The sequence below is a fragment of the Acomys minous genome, assembly GCF_964271855.1.
Source record: "Acomys minous genome assembly, chromosome: 8".
Lineage (NCBI taxonomy): Eukaryota > Metazoa > Chordata > Mammalia > Rodentia > Muridae > Acomys > Acomys minous.
This window is the reverse complement of record NC_140489.1, coordinates 101,237,118-101,255,144: the sequence shown is the minus strand read 5'-3', so window position 1 is coordinate 101,255,144 and position 18,027 is coordinate 101,237,118. Positions and strand designations below refer to the sequence as shown.

The 18,027-nt window shown below is 38.7% G+C and overlaps 1 protein-coding gene across 3 annotated transcripts in view; it reads right to left on the bottom strand.

Annotated features, from left to right (window-relative positions):
- ASXL2 (ASXL transcriptional regulator 2) overlaps positions 1-18,027 on the bottom strand; it is an 83,699-nt gene that overhangs the window by 39,180 nt on the left and 26,492 nt on the right. For all 3 annotated transcript variants that reach the window (XM_084792590.1, XM_084792589.1, XM_084792591.1), the window contains 2 exons: positions 13,548-13,656; positions 8,795-8,942 (listed from right to left, as the gene is read on the bottom strand). In XM_084792590.1, coding sequence (XP_084648716.1) covers positions 8,795-8,942; positions 13,548-13,656 — 257 coding nt within the window. The remainder of the gene's footprint in view (positions 1-8,794; positions 8,943-13,547; positions 13,657-18,027) is intronic.

Below are 18,027 nucleotides of genomic sequence, written 5' to 3'. Positions count from 1 at the left end.
GGAAAACCCATTATGTCAAATACAAGAAGAGAGAAACATGATGGAAATGTTGGGTTTGGCTTTTATCGACTCCCAACTTCTTACACAAAATGATAGAATAGTTTTGAAAACAAAAGAGAAGGTATCTGCACAAACCTAAGGGAATAGAGATGGCACTAATCCCTTTATGAATAAGCCTTTGCCATTAATAAAGAAGATTACAATGTTTAAAAAAAAAAACAAGATTGTGGCAGCAGAGACAATAAACTAGAAAAGCACAGTAAAAAGATTTCACTGGAATAATGCTTGAATAACAGAAAATGAAGCTTATTTCCTGTATTTGTTCCCTTTGGCAGCTGATCTAGATACCTGGGAGATTAATAATGGACTGTAACCAATGGAGTTTTGAGAATAGTTTTAACTTGTATGACCTGAGGCTAGAAAGAGATGGCTCAACAGTTAAGGGCACTTGCTGTTCTTTCAGATGACCTGGGTTTGGTTCCTAGCAACCACAGGCCGCTTACAACCATTTGCAACTACAGTTCCAGGGGATGCACTGACCTCAGCACGCATACTCACATATATGCAGACAAAACATTCAAACACAAAATAAATAAAAATCTTTAAATTGTATGACCAATTTTGGTAGTAAGTCCTTTTTCACACAATGATCATCTATTCCAAATGGCCACGTTTTTTATTATGTCCTGAAGAGTTCCCTAAACAGTTCCCTACAGGAAAGGCCATATCTGAATAGTTGTTGGCTTCTCACACCTGATAGTGAGACCATATCTAACACAGGGCATACCCAACCTTCTTCACCTCAGCCACTACCAACACAAGTCTTTCAGCCTAAGTTAACCTTGGCGAACATTTCACTTCTAGGATACATTTTCAAAGAGAACTCACCCAATCCTCCCCATTCAGTACATCAGTACATAAGAATGCTACAGGGCTGGTGGATTTACAGTTCTTTCTAACTCCAGACATAATTCAGGTATCGAACTCCTGATAAAAACAGTCTGAACATGTGTTAACAGTAATGTGCTCTGGGAGACAGGGATTCCTTACGAGCAAAAGAGTATTTCATGTAACTCAACTAAAAAAAAAAAAAAAAAAAAAAAAAAAAAAGCAAGCCAAATCCCACAACTGCTACTTGTGACAAAATAAAATAAAAGCTATATCCATACACATCTTTAATCTCAGCACTTGGTAGGCACAGGCAAGAGGATCTCTGTGAGTTCAAAGCCAGTCTGGTCTACATAATGAGTTCCAGGACAGGCAGGACTACATAAAAGAGACTCTGTCTCCCTGTCTCCCTGTGGGGGAAAAAAACTATCCGTGCAGTTGTTTTTTATTATAGCATTTACAACATATTTTGAGGAAAAGACAGAGACTTCCTTTAGTTATGACTACAAAACAGTAAGAGAGATAACTGATTTTACTAACAGTCCTTCTGACATTATTCCACCTTACCTTGACTTGAAATTCCATAAAGCTCTTCTTTGAATATGTTTCCTGTCTGAAAGCTAAGAAACAAAACTACTAAGTAGTAATTTCCTCTACTTTACATAGAAATCAATAAGCTGGATTTAATATTGGACTGAGTTTCAAAGCTCTAGTCTGCTCTTATTTGGCTGAAAGACTATACAAATATCAAGAGTTTCTATCAAATTTCAACTCAAAGTATCAGTTTTGCTGTCAGAGCTCTTTATTTTTGCACATAAGAAGGAAGTGGGTTTTGATACTATCTCAAGGTTCTTCCTGTCTTATAATGCATTTGCAATAGTTGTGTCAGATTGAGAGTCAAAGTTCTAAATAACAAAAACGAACAGCCACAATTAGTTTGTTGTACTGATAAGCAGAACTGTCTTTTTAATATTTGTGTTTGTTGAAATCTTTTCAGTGTCTCACTGTATAGCCTTTGCTTGCCTGGAACTTACTTTGTAGACCAGACTGACCTTGAATTTGCTGCAATCCTCCAGCTTCCGTTTTGGCAAATGCTAGAATTTTAGATGTGTGCCACCTCGCAGCTTAAAACTGCCTTTATTTATGTGTGTGTAGGAGCATGTCTGTGGAAGTCAGAGGCCAGCTGTGAGGAGTCAGCACTCTCTTTCAACTGTGTAGGTCCCAAGGTTCAAACTCAGTATCTGATGAGCCATCTCTCCGGTCCTTTTGTTTTTGTTTACTTTTCCTCCTTGAGACAGGGTCATGTGTAGTGGCCCAGGATGGATCACAATCCAAAGGCCCCCTGCCCCAGCTACACTCAAAACTGCTTTGTTAAATGGTCCAGCTATTCCTATTTGGCTACAGGCCTGCCACATTTATTTACACAGGAATATAAAAATGTATAAATACCTAATACTTATCTAATATTTGATAGGATACTATGCTTTGAATGATCCAAAAATAATACATTTAAATTATAAGAAAGACCAAGTTATTCTTTGTAACTGGTAACTCAGCATTTATCAATTATTTATCCATTTCTAAGGAATATCAGAGTTGCTCAAGTAAATGAGTTGCATGCACACTTCTCACTTTCAAACCATTCTCCTCACAGCCTTGTAAATATCTACAGATAGGTAACTTCAGAGAATATCTATTTCATCATAGTGTAACTCAAGGAGAAATAGCTAATATTGTACCTCTTTCTACATGCGAAACAAAGGCAGATCAAAAACAAAGACAAATTTGTTATTAACTAGTTATTAAGGCCTTCTATTATTATGTAAAATGTAGAGTAAGTTTATACTATTCAAACTGACCAGTGGAGCTACTGACAAGGAATTTTATGACTATTACTTAAGATACTTCTGTATCATAATGTATTTACTCAAAATTCTTTGACATGACCATTAACAGACATAATTTCTGAGCAAAAAAGCACCATCACTTAAGCATTGGCAAGAGCCACTAATTGAAAGGCTGCTGCAGCTTGTGTAACTTCTCTTAAAATTAAAACAATCAAATCCCATACCTTTATTTTACATAAATGGGTGTTTTGTCTACCTGTACGGTACACATGTACGCTGTGTGGTGTCTAGGAACCACAGAGGCCACAAAGGCCTATTCCCTATTGAACTTACAGTTATGAGCTTGCCATGTGGGCACTGGAAAAGGAACCTGGGTCATCTGTAAGAACAACAAGTGCTCTTAAATGCTGAACCATCTCCTCGGCCCCTGTGTAGGTGGCTCTTACATGGTAGAAGGGAGCCAGGCATATGGATCTCACATAGGGAGTTCCAGGCCAGCCAGGGCTACACAGTGAGCCGTTGTCTCAAAAAATAGAAAGCAAGAACAAAGCCAGATGTGGTAACATGCTCGTCACTCCAGCGCTTGGGAGGCTGAGGTTTGAGGCAAGAAAACTAAGAGTTTACAGCCAGCTCCATCTAAATAGTCAGTTCCAGGCTTGCCTAGGCTAGGAGACCCTGTGAGCGCATCACCCGCCCCCCCCAAATAATAATGTTCCAATATATTCCAAGATATTGATTTTTTTTCCTTCAGTTTAGCCTAGGTCACCCTTAATTTGGATCTCTTTGTTTAGGATGACATGAATCTTAGTAGTAATTTCCTTTGGTTAATGCCTTGGCTTTGCTCCTAATCTACAATTTTCAAACTTAAAGAAAAAAGGTCTAAACTGGAGAGAAGTGGAAAACAGAAAAGCCCTTTTCACTTTATATTTCCCAAAGCCGGTGCTTCATGTATCTGAAGAATAGAAGACCCTGGGGCATAGCTGCTCTTCTTCACTATCTGGGATTATTCTGAAATTATTCATGAAGGATTTGCAACAAAGGGCTCCACTTCATATTGTTTTCCTCTCATTTGTATCTCACAACTGAAGTCTGGATGCCTCTCCAATGAGCTTGTAAACATCACTAAGATTATCTGATTAGTTTTCTTGAACTGTGTGTGCAGTATCTATACCAGAAAACATAAACGAGTTGACGAATTTCTCCTATGCTCCCCAAGAATAGCACAATCATTGCCATGGGGATGGAGGGGGGTATGGGGGTAGGAAATCAGAGCTCTTTTTCTGATATGCCACACTAACAGTTCTCGAGGTAGTAAAAATTAACAAGTTATTACAGGAAGCATAATAATAAGGTCTAAAGTAGTTTACCTATCACTCAAATTTAGAAGATATTCAAGCTGAGAAAAACTCTAAAAGTCTACTTTACCCAGGAACATCAATACCTCCATAAGGTACTTGGAAGGTAGTCCAACGTTTCTACTGCCACATATAGCTTGTTTAAATATGAGGATTTAAAAAAAAATTTCCTCTTCAAACAGAAGCTAACAAAAAGCTACAGAATAACTAATACAAACAGATGACAAAATGTTATCTTTAACAGGAAAATCCCTTCCAGAAAAAGGGCTGCGATGTACCCATTATTCCTTAAGTGTCTTGGGTTAGCTATAAAACAAGTATCAAATAAATGGTATGAGAGCAAAGACAGGCGGACTGCATCTGGTGTTTGCTAGTAGTAATGAACATTCTATTCCTAGTACTGAGAGAGCTGAGAACAGTAAGTGCTCCACATCTAGAAGACAGAATTAGAGACGAGTTGAAAATAAGTAATTGTAAGTGTTTTCTATGATGGCCATAAGGTGAGAATAAACCAAGGTAAAATTTAGAACATTGTCCAACACATTTAACCAAGTTAGAATAAAAATAAAACTTGTATATCTTTTTTCTTTTTTGAGGTAAGATCCCTTTATGTATCCAACGCTGGCCTTGAATTCCTATCTGTCTGCATTTGCCTCCCAAGTGTTGGGACTAAAGATATGCACCACCATGCCCAGCTAACTCCAAGAAGCAGATTTAGCATAACAATTAACTCAAAATGAAATGGTGAAATGGCTCAGAAAGTAAAGGTGATTACTACACAAACATGAAAATCTGAGTTCAATCCTCAAAACCTGAATAAAGGTGGGAGATGCACAAAGCTGTCCTATGACCTACACATGCACGCATGGTGTAGACCCCATACAGCCAGTATCTGTCTGTCCCCCTAAACACACACACACCCCACATACATCTCTAAATCTTTAAAAAATTAAAACTAGTTAAAGATTTAAACTCAAGATTATAAAACTTCTAGAAGATACAGAAGAAAATACAGGTGAGCTTGTGTTTGGTCATGACTTTTACATACAATACCAAAGGCTCAAGCCCACAAAACAAAGGACTGGTAAACTGGACTACATTCAATTTGAAAAATTCTGCTTTGTAAACAGAAACTGCCAAAGCCAAGACTGGAGAGATGGTTCAATGGAAGTGTTTGCCAAAAGCCTGACAATGTGAGCTCAGATCCCTGAAATGCAGGAAAAGCCAGATCCAGAAGCACTTATCTCCAATCCCAGTGTTCCTAAGGCAAAACGGGAGAAACCACCCAGAAGCCTAAGGGTGGTGACAGAAATAAGAAAGATTCTGCCTCACAACAGATGTAAGTGGTGAGACCCGACCCCTTGAAAGCTGTCCTCTGACAACTGTGGCGCATGTGAGCCTGTACTCATATTTATGTACACACACACACACACACACACACATCTGGAGGGGTGAAAACTGCCAAGAGAATTAAAAACAAGACAAAGCAAGCAAACAACCCCTTCCTGCTCCCCCACCCCAAAAAACAAAAACTCACAACTATAGTTTTGGAGAAAATATATTTTAAAACAAACAAACAAAAAACCGCTACCCAATATAAGACTATAATCCAGGAGTAGAGAGCTGGCTCAGCAGTAAAGAGAGCTGGCTACTCTCGCTGAGGACCCAGATCCAATTCCCAGTACCCATATCATGGCTCAAATCCATCCATAATTCCAGTCCCAGGGCATCCAATGCCCTCTTCTGGCATCTGTGGGAACCAGCTACACACATGATACAGACATACATACAGGCAAACCTTACACATTCAAAAAACAAAAACAAAAACAAAAAAATAAAAACAAAAAACAAAAAAATGAACAAAGAAGTCATCAAAGACAGTAATAAAACAAAACAAAACAAATAACATCCTAACCTTAACAGAAAATGGGCCAAGAATCTATGAACCCTTCTGACCAAAGAACATATTCACATGAAAAGCAAGCATGCAGAAAGGCTTCTTTGTCACATGCAACCATGGAAACACAAATGACAACAACAGTGACATACTGATGTGCATCTACTAAAATGGCCAAAATCTAGAAGACTGATAGATAACACAAGCTGCTGGTAAGGATGTAAGGCAACAGCAGCTGACATACAGAGCCACAGTCACTACAGCAGTGTTGTCAGCTTCTTACAAAATTTAACATATTCTCCTCATAATGCAGCAGTTGCACTTCTGTGAATTTACTAGAGATAGCACATGCTCACAGAAAAACTTCCACGCAAAGTTCATAGAGGCTTTCACTAATAATTGCCCAAATATGAAGTAACAAATATATCTTTTAGTTAGTGAATGGCTATTTGCAAATTATGGCATACTATACAGCTATGTAAGAAACCCATGAAAACACATGGAGTAATTGCCAATCTGGAGCCAGTACGGTGGTTTGGTGGATCAAGACCCTGCCATCAAGCTTGACAATGTGAGTTTGAAGCCCAGGACCCACATGGGTAGGAGAGAACCAATTCCTGTAAACTGAATTCTGACCCCTGTATAAATGACATTACTGCACATGTGAGTGCAGGTGTGTACGTGCATGTGTGAGTGTGCTATGTATGTGCACCTACACACAATTTTTTACAAAAGATTTTCAAGACAGGGTTTCACTGTGTAGCCCTGGCTGTCCCGTATAATTGTAGAGTAGGCTGGCCTTGAGCTCACAGAGATCTGCCTAACTTTGCCTTCCAAGAGCTGGGATTAAAGGTGTGTCCCAACATTGCCCAACCACAAAAAATTTTAATATGCCATATTTTCCAGCATATAAGACAACGCCCTCCAGTTAAAATATAGAGTTTGCAACCCCAGTCTGCTGCACAGGGTATAAGAGGAGTAATTTCCTATGGCGAGTATATTACAAACTGTATTTTAACTAGAAAAGTTAAGGTTGGGTGTTGTCTTATATGCCAGAAAATACGGTAATTTTGAAACCAATGCCCATCTGAATATATTCTAATTTTATGACAGTTTTGGAAAGGCAAAACTGTGAAAACAGTAGAAAAGATCAGAAGTACAAGTAACAAATGTAGCTCAGATGAAAGAAGAAAAGGACATGGGACAAACATGACTGCTACAGCACAGCTACCAAAGCATGGCTCCCAGACTATCATTTTAGCACTCAAGAGACAGAGGCAGGATGATTACTCAATTGAATGCTATCCTGGTCTATATATCCAGTTATAAACCAGTGCTACCTGGTGAGACCCTGTCCCAAAACGCCAAGAACAAAAAAATATGTAAGCAAAAAAACCACCAACAAAACCCAATATGAGCAAATCTGTACAAGGAAACAAGTGGAAACACTGTACTTTCCACTAGATTTGAACCTAAAAGTGTTTGCAAAAGGACATTTTATGTGTGGGTGGGTGTATCTGAGTGTCTGTGCATTGTGTGCAGGCTATGCTCACATGTGCATGTACATAAAGAGACCAAAATTCACATTAAGAGTCTTCCTCGAGGGCTGGAGAGATGGCTTAGTGGTTAAGAGCACTTCCTGCTCTTCCAAAGGACCGGGGTTCAATTCCCAGCACCCACATGGCAACTCACAACTGTCTGTAACTCCAAGATCTCACACCCTCACAGCAATACACATAAATTAAAATGTTTTTAAAAAGTCTTCCTTGATATTCTCCATGGGTTTTCTTTCCCCTTTGCGTATGCATATGTAGTGTAGATGGCATGTGTGCAGGAGCTGATCTCTCACTGAACCCTGAGCCTGTCAAACTTGAGCTAGTCTAGCTAACAAGTGATCCTAGCTTCGCTTAAGTGATGGCTGAGATTACTGGCAGCTGTCATGCCTGTCCAACTTTTACATTCTGGGGGTTTCAATTGTGGTCCTTATGCTTAAACTTTATAGATTTCCCTATTACAGACCCCATCATACTCCCCAACACACACACAACATACTCCTCTTTCAACGTCATGCTTTTTGGTTTTGCTTTTGATAATCCACAAAGTCCAGTTAGTCTCCCCCCCCCCCCCCCACTCCCTATCCATCACACTTTTTGAGAATAGATCTCTCATTGACTCTGGAGCACAGTGTTGGTTAAGCTGCATGACCAGTGAGCCCCAAGAAATTCATAGTCCCTCATCCCCTTCCTTCACTGGTGTTACATATGCATATGGGTGCTGTGGATTCAAACTCAAATCTGTATATTAGCCACAGAGCAATCTCCCAGTCCCTAACAAAAAAGAGTATTTTTAAAAATTCCTCAGTAGGGGCTTGAGAGACGGCTCAGAGGGTAAGATAATTGGCTGCCCTTCCAGAGGTCCTGAGTTCAAGTCCCAGCAATCACATGCTCATAGCCATCTGTAGTAGAATCCGATTCCCTCTTCTGGTATGCATGGAAACAGAACATTTGGGAGGAGGGGAGTGAGAGGGGAATAACAACAACAACAAACAAAACAAAAAACAGAGCACTCATATATATAAAATAAATAAATAAATCTTTAAAAACAAAAAAACTTGGAACAAAACTTTCTTAGTCACACAGTCAGAGAGGTCCATGAGGCTAGTAAGTGTTATCCGATGTCTGACAGGTTACATACAAACACTAGGATCCCTGCAGGAAAACTACTGCAGAGCACTAAACTATCAGGGAAAGAAGAAACTGTGGTCTGAGAGGAATGATAGGGCACTGCCTGCAGCAGTTGGAGATTACCTTTCCTTTTCCACCTGCTCTTTCTCCCCTCTTTGTTGCTGCCACCATCACTGCTGCTGCTGTTCTCAGAGCTCTGAGAATCTGACTGACCATCACTGCTTTCTTCTGAACCTTCTGACAGCTCTTTCACTCCATCTGGCACATCTTTCTGAAAATGTAGGCATCCTGTTAGGATTGTTACCATTTTAGCAAATGAAACTAAATTTCTAATATATAATGCAATAAATAATTAACTGATTAACTTTTTGTATAAAACAGTAAAACCACCAATATTTGCTGAAATCCTGATACTTCCCTTTTTTGGGTCAAACAAATTAATTTTCCATCTATATCCAAAGATAAAAATTATATACAACATTCATATGAAGGCACAACATATGTTTAAAATACATCAAAACTGGTAGATATAAGTCCAGGTAAAAGAGGAAATGTTCAGGTTTAAAAGCTAATGATAACTGGTCCTCAATATAGGTTAATGAGTAGCAGTAAGAAAAGGAGTATTATTTGGTTTCTTTTTTTTTAAAGAATTGCATTATTCTCTTTAGTGTCAGCTCTGAATAATGAGAATGTTAACTAGAAAGTATAACTATGTCCATTTAGTATAAGAAAAATATGACCAAGTAGTTGCATATCAAAAGCTACAGAAATAAAGCTTTCTGGCTTTATCTTCTCCCAACTACACAGCCTTAATCTAAATTAATCTCTTGTGCCTTATTTTAGTTTCTAAGATGGGGTAACAGTACCTACCTTAAAGGTCACACAAATTATATGAGCTAATTAATATTAAATGTTTCAAATAGTGCCTTTATGGGAGCTCAATATTAGTTACTATGAATTTACATAGCACAAAACATATGCAAATAAATGAATTAGTGAATGTTATTTCTCTTATGTATTTTCTTTCCATCAGTACTCTAGAGTCCCACATATTTTTATGCTCACATTAAAAAATGAACTGACACAAAAAAACTGATCCTACATCTAACTGGCAGCACATGACATATTCCCAAGACCATTAAGTCCAATCAAGTAAGAACAATTATTTTCCACTTAAATTTCTCTCTAATCCATCTCTTATGTTATACACTTTCTTAAAATACAGACCCCATATTTTTATATTCCTTCCTTCAAAATGCAGGACAGCTTTTATAGAGTTAGTTGCCAGCCAGACATCTTGACCTGTAGGTTCAACAAGTATCTGAAATACAAATATAATTATCTTCTTTTTGCAAAAAACTTGTGATCCCTCTGGGATCAACGGCTCATGCCCCAAATCTTTGAATCTTTCTCACCCACTGTATTATCCCTCCCAAATGCAATGTGTTCTATTTCTCTAATGTCTCTTGGGTCGACCTCTTTTACTACTCTGAGTTCCTCCTTCAAACTGTAATCACCTTTTCACTTCTTAAAACAGATTTCATCACATGGTTCTCCCTGAAGACCTCTGCCACTCAACACCCCACCCAAAACACACGGAGCTCAGTCAGGGTCAACTTAATTGTTAACTAATGTTTATCAGTTACCTTGGCTCCGGTGATTATCACTTAATTTAATTTTTTCTTTTAAATCCATCCTGAATTTCATCTGTCCCTTCATTTGAGCTGCTCAAAGGCCTTCACTCTTCTTATGTATATGTTCAAGTCCATCTTAAATCTTACCAGCAAATAACAAACTTTCTAGATCCCTTTGTTCAAAACAAACCTGTATTTCACTTCATTACTATGGTGGAGTTTCACAGTATGTTTTATAAATATGAAGTATTTTAATACCAAAAATGTGAGTACTAAAGAGCTCAAAACTATAGTATATCCATCTTAGTCTCTTTAATTCTGGCATAGACTTGACAACATGATACAAGACAACATTATTTGAACTCTAAGTTCTTTTTTCTTTAAAGATTTAATTTATGTTTTACGTGCATGCATGTATGTATACAACGCCTGTGGCGGCCAGGGGAGAGCAACAGGCTGGAAACTGAGCCCCACTCCTCTTCAATATCAGCAAACACTCAAACTGCTGAGCCATCTTTCCAGCACCAAGACTCTTCTTATACTGTTCTGATCAATAGTGGGATTAGGAAAACTTATTGTTCTGCTATTTGATCTTTGACTCTAGTTCCTAAAATGGGCACCTGAGTGAGTTAGCACTTCCTGAGTGAGAAGAGGATCCTGCTGTGATAAGATGACTCTGTAGGCTCCTGAATGACCTGCCTCAGAGTGCAGCTGACTTCTAAAAGAGACAATTATGTGATTAGAAAATTGGAACTTTTAGCCCAGCTTTTCAAGGATGAAGACTGAGTTGATGGCCAATACAGAATCATGCTTGTATCAGAAATCTTCCATACAAGGCTGGAACAGCGCTAAATGTTGGCTAAAAAATGATGGTTAAAATCGTGTTTGTGCTTGGAGGCTGATATGACACAACAACTTCCATATCCATGACCAAACCTCATTTTATGAATGTCTTTTATCCAAATTAAATAAATGAAAAACAAACTTTTTTCTCTAACATCTTTTGTAAGAAGTCCTAGAAAGTTAAAACCAAGAAAGACAAGGAAACAATTATAGCTAGTTTATCAGAGGTTAGGTTATAACCAAAGACCTGAAAGTAGTATCTGAAGTGAAGGGTAATCTATGGTACTGGGCCCTTAGCCTAACACAATGGCCAGACAATGTTTAAACTGAGTTAAATTAAAGGGCATCTCACTGATTTCAGAAGGAGAATTACTTGATGTACTGGAGAAACCCACACACACCTGGTATCAAAGAACTGTCCTTAAGTGGTATTAAGAATAAAACATACATTTTGAAGGTTTCCCCCCTGTTTCTACATCCCAGTCAGCACTTAAGGAATGCAATTAAAATCATGGAAGATTTAGAATAGCTAAAATATCAAAAAACAAAGTGAAAGTTTCATTTGGAATTCAAGTCCCTTAACACACAAATCTGAAACACTGCAGACAAACAGAGTCAGAGGAAATTAAAATTAAAAAGCAAGATGTATGTTGTATAGATTGGCCTTGAACTCACTATAAAGCTCAAGGTGGTCCAGAGCTGGACATGACCCTTTTGCCTTGGTCTCCTGAGTGCTATGATTGATAACCATATACCACCACATTCAGCCACTAGATGTGGAGTTTTGTTCCTCTTTTGTTTTGTCTAACACAAGATCTCACTGTGCATCACAGGCTTGCCTGGCTAAAACTCAGGGATCCCTACAACTGCCTCCTGAGTGCTGGGATTAAAGCCATGCATGGCAACCACACCTGAAAGATGTTATTTAGTGTGTAAGTATGGGCACCAGTGTGCCATAGCATCCATCCGAAAGCTAGAGGACAACTTGTAGGAGTTGGTTCTCATTACATTTATATGTGCCCGGGGCATCAAAAACAGGTTGTTGGTGCCTTTACATGCTGATCCCTGTCAGCACCCCAGGTGAGATGTTTTTAATGTTAGTGGACTCCACACTACCGCTGAGCATTGTGGTAAGCAGCTCAGAGGTAAAAGGACACAGGTGCCTATGGATACGTCACTTTAGGTGTAACTGTCTGCCAAACACTCATTCTGGCTTACCGATAAGCTTCCTTGAAGAAACAACTACTCTCCTTAATTATCAGGCTGTCACAAGCTTAATCTCAACCTTACATCAAGAGTAATAATGACTCTATACATTTGATAATAGCCATAATTCATATATACTGTCACATGGGCTCAGCCAAACCAAGTTAAGTTATATCTGAATGAGATGGAAGCCTCTTGCTTTAGTTACTGGACTCTTGTCTCTCTAGACTTACAGTTTGTAGAATGGAGACGCGGAATGAATTCATATACGATGAGGAGAGGCTGACTGAGAATAAAGCTAAAAGAAAGAACAGAGACCACGACCAGATGACATCTTTTTAATCAGCTGGAGCCAGCCTGGATTTCCCACGAATGTTTAGCTGTATCAGTTAATAAATCATCTAGCCTTCTTACTAAGATCACTTAGATTTGTTTTCCTACTTGTAAGTGAAAGGATATTGATGAGGAAAGGCCACCATTTCTGTTGACAAACTAAATATTAGCCAGCTAGCTATGGAAGAAGAAATGTGGGCGCTAAGTCTGATCAGAGTTCCTAGTCTTGTTCTGATACCATACAGCCAACACCAGTAACGTCTTCTTCATCATTAAAACAGGAATAATAACCATAACTGTTAAGTTTTAGTGGGAAAGTTCATGAATAAAGTAAAGCATATATGGCTCAGGCAGTATGTTCCAAAGTAATACCTAATTTGTAATTTAAATATTTTGAGGCTCTTTAAGATAAGAAGGGGCTAGAAAGAGGGCTTAGCAGATAAGAGCACTGACTGTTGCCCCTCCAGAAGACCCAGGTTCAATACCCAAGGCCCACAAGGAAACTAACAACCAACTCTTACTCTAGCTCCAGAGGATCTAACAATCTCTTCTGGCATCCATGAGTACTGCATGTATGTGGCAAACATACATACAAACAAGATACCCATACACATAAAATAAAATGAATCTCAAAAAAAGTATTTTAAATAAGAATATATACAGAAGGTGCCTTTTTAGTATTCATGTGGTCCTGAGTTCAACTCCCAGAAGATCTTCCTCCTCCCCAAAATTTACTTACTTACCTTAGGGTTGAATATTATTTCTTCGTGGAAATTAATTCCTCGAGAATAGAATTCTGTCCCTATGACTCAATTATTATGTATTGTCACTTACTACTTCTTGTCTTCCCAACAACTTACCTTCAAAGTGTACACTCCCATTCTACCTGGGACTTTATAGAAGATGCCCTCTTCACCTCGGGAGTTTGTGTGCAGCATTGCATTTAAGCACGCAAGAGGGGAAGTCCCACTACAAAAAAGAAGGCGAACATAGTGATTAGTTTATCTCTGAATATCCTTTGTAATTTAACTCAATTTTTTAATTCTTCAGCATTACTTTCCATAAGTAATTTTTTACTAAGGATAAAGTATATCACTATAGAAAGAGATTGCCATGGAGAATATAAATAGAAAATTCATCTTGGAGTATATAAAAGGGGGAAAATTCTTAATGTAAAACGTAAGTAGAAGCAAAACAAAAAACCCACATATAGCAATATCAAACTATTTTGAAAATCTAATTTAATTATATATGAAACTTTACAAGTGTACATGAGAAGTGGAGTGCATGCGCACACACACAGATTCAAGATTTATCGTCTTTTTTTAATATTTTATTTAATTTTAATGTGGCTTAGTATGAGAGTGTCAGATCTTGGAGTTATAGACAGTTGTGAGCTGCCATGTGAGTGCCGGGAATTGAACCCGGGTCCTTTGGAAGAATAGGCAGTGCTCTTAACCACTGAGCCATCTCTCCAGCCCCAAGATTTATCTTCCTGTATGCTGCTTCACTAAACTTAATCTGATCTTTAAAACTAAATTGCCATGGTTTTTTGTACCTACCTTAAACTTATCTGGAGATCACTATAAAAGGTACTTAGCAGACTTTTTATATTGCTTATGGTAGCTTTCTTTCCCATTTTGTAAAATTTTAAATATGTAATAACTTATTATTTAGAAATAAAAAAAAATTTGTGGGTGGGGCATGATGGCACACAACTGCAATTCCACAATTTAGGAGACTGATGCAAAAAGATCACAAGTTCAATGCCACCCTCTACTATAAAGCAAATTCCTAAGGGGTAAAGATTCTTTTCCAACTGTCAACAGCCCAAATTGCATTTCTAAAAAAAAATAATAAAGCCAATAAAATTCACTAACAAGCATCCGTATCTTGGTTTGTCATTGCATTAAGAAAACGGGACTAATATTTTACTCTAAGTCTAATGTTAGCTTCTTTTGTTAAGTCCTTATATAGCAAGAAGCAGGAAAGAGGGCTGGCGAGATGGCTCAAAGGTTAAGAGCACTGACTGCTCTTTCAGAGGTCCTGAGTTCAATTTCCAGCAACCACACAGTAGCTGAAAACCATCTATAATGTGATCTAATGCCCTCTTCTAGTGTGCAGGTATTCATGCAAGCAGAGCACTGTATACATAATAAATAAATCTTTTTTTAAAAAAGAAAGAAAAAAAAGAAACAAACAAACAGGAGGCAGGGTGCAATGGCACATGCTTTTAATCCCAGCCCTTGGGAGCCAGATGCAAGCAGATCTCTTAGTATAAGATCAGCCTGGTCTACAGAGCAAGTTCAAGACCAGCCTGGTCTACAAAGTGAGTCCAGGACAGCCAAGGCTACACAGAGAAACCCTGTCTTTAAAAAAGAAAATAGAAAAAAAAAGAAAGAAAGAAAGAAAAAGAGAGAGAAAGAAAAGAAACAGGAAAGCGAACTATAAGCAATGTATTTTTTAAGCATAAACTCAGGAGCATTAAAGAGTACCCCTGGGCATGGTAACTCATATTCAAAAATCAAACCTCTATAGCAGTGGTTCTCAACCTTCCCGATGTTGCAACCCTCTAATACCCTCATGCTGTGGTGACCCCCCAACTATATAATTATTTCACTGCTACTTCATAACTGTCTACTATTATGAATCATAATGTAAATATTTATGTTTTCTTATAGCCTTAGGCCACCTCCTAAGAAAGGTTATTTGAATTATCCTCCAGACCCCGTCAAGGGTTTTTTTTGTTGTTTGGTTTTGTTTTTCGAAACAGGGTTTCTCTGTGTAGCTTTGGCTGTCCTGGACTCATTTTGTAGACCAGGCTGACCATGTACTAAGAGATCCACCTGTCTCTGCCTTCCATGTCCTGGGATTAAAGGTGTGCGCTGCCACCACCCAGCCTGGCAAGCGTTCTTTACCTACCATTTGAGAACCACGGTTCCAAAGGTTGAGGCAGATAAAAAATGTTCTATATTAGCTGAAAAGACTTGCAAAAAAACCACAAAACAATAAAAGAACAAAACAAAACAAAAACCTGTGTTATAAAATATCACATTGTAGAGATTAGAAAGATGTCTCAAAACACCTGTTACTTTTGCAGAGGGCCTAAGTTGAATTCCCAGCACCCACATGGTGGCTCACAAACATCTTCAACTCTAGTTCAAGGAGATCCAATGCTCCCTTCTAACCTCTGCAGACACCAGACATACAAGTGGTGTATATGCACACACACACACCAAATAGTGATACATGCCAGGCATGGCAGTCCATGCCTTTAATCTCAGCACTCAAAAACAAAGGCAGGTGGATCTCTGAATTTGAGGCCAATCTGGTCTACATAACAAATGCTAGGCCACCCAGGGCTACATTGTGAAACTGTGCCTCAAAAACAAATCCATAGACATAGATTAAAAAAAAAATTTCTCTTTTGAAAATCAAACTACAGACTGCCTACCAAAAATAAATAAAATTTATGTTGTAAGATGATTAGGCCTGTAGATTTCATGCAACAGAAAAAGACTAAGAAATAGCTCTTAAAATAAAAGCTTCAGCCAGGCATAGTAGTGCACACCTTTAACCCCAGCACTCAGGAGGCAGAGGCACGTAAATCTCTGTGAGTTCGAGGCCAGCCTGGTCTGCATAGTGAGTCCAGGACAGCCAGGGATACACACAGAGAAACCCTGTCTCAAAAAACAAAACAAAACAACAACAACAACAACAACAAAAATTGAATAAATTTTTTAAAAAGTAAAATAAAGGATCAAGTTAATATCAGCATTAAAATACAGAAAATAAACTGTGGTAGGAATATTACTAAAAATCAGTTATCAATCTAAGATGAAAGGCTATACAATACTAAAGAAAATACACTAATACTTTTTCTGTATGACTGGTAGGATGTTTTGTTTTTGAGACAGAATTCATTGTGTAGCACGGGCCTGAATTTGCTGGAACTCTAGATGGGTGTGGCCTGGCCTCAAACGCAAAGCACTCCTCCTAGTGTAGTCTCTGAGGCACTAGAGTTACAGGTGTGGAACGCCATGCCTGGCTCTGGCGCTGCAATACTTACAGCAACACATTCAGGTAGCGTAGGAAAACAGAAGCAGCAAGAAAGTACACCTAAAGTTTCTATGGAACCTAGGCAGTTGGGGCTCAAGTACACAAAACAATCCTGTCTCAAAAAACCAAAAAGAAAAAAAAAATCATATAGAAACCTGGGCGTGGTGGCGCACACCTTTAATCCCAGCACTCGGGAGGCAGAGGCAGGTGGATCTCTCTGAGTTCGAGGCCAGCCTGGTCTAGTCAGTCTAGGACTGCTTTGGCTATTATACAAAGAAATCCTGTCTTAAAAAACAAAACAACAACAACAAGAAAGCATATAGGGTCAGGGAATGGCCTGGAGACTCCTTAAGCAGTTTTTGCTATTCTTGGTTTGTTTTATTTTTGTTTTTTAAGTTTCTTACAATTACTAAGGGACAAAACAACTTAAATGCACACTTCATCATCTTCTCAGCTCTCTGCTGGTGCCACTCAAAACCTCAAAGCAAATCTACTATAGGGGCCATAGGAACATGGACAGAACTGGAGGAATTGACATTAAGATAGACAGAGTACAAAGGGCTGGAGAGATGGCTCAGCAGTTAAGAGCACTGGGTGATCTTCCAGAGGACCCAGGTTCAATTCCCAGAAGCTACATGGTAGCTCACAACTGTCTTAACTTCTGTTCCAGGGGATCTGACTCCCTAACACATACAGGCAAAACACCAATGTACATAAAATAAAATTTAAATGCATTATTTTAGCCCGGCATGGTGGCGCACACCTTCAATCCCAGCACTAGGGAGGGAGAGACAGGAGGATGTCTGAATTCGAGGCCACCCTCGTCTATAAAGTGAGTCTAAGACAGTCAGGGCTCTGTTACACAGAGAAACCCTGTCTCAAGAAACAAAGGGAAGGGGGGAGGCAGGTCACTGGAGCTCACTGGTCAGCCAGCCTAGCCAACAGAAAAGCTATGAGGGAGGGGGAGGCAGAAAACACTCGATGTCCACCTCTGACCACCATACTCACACATCTTGCACCCATATAAGCATGTACATACACCACACCCAAAGAATCAGTATAATAAAAAAAGTCACATACAATAAACACATAAAGGAATCTATGAAATATCTTGGATGTCTCTAATGGGTATGTGTCCATACTTTTTCTGAGCTGTGATAATGTGGCCTATCAACACCCAGGGAGAAGGTCATTACACAAAGGATGCTAGAATTAAATGCATGTGCCACAGAGCCCAGCTGAAATTGTTAAAAAACAAAACACACATACAAACCAACCCCT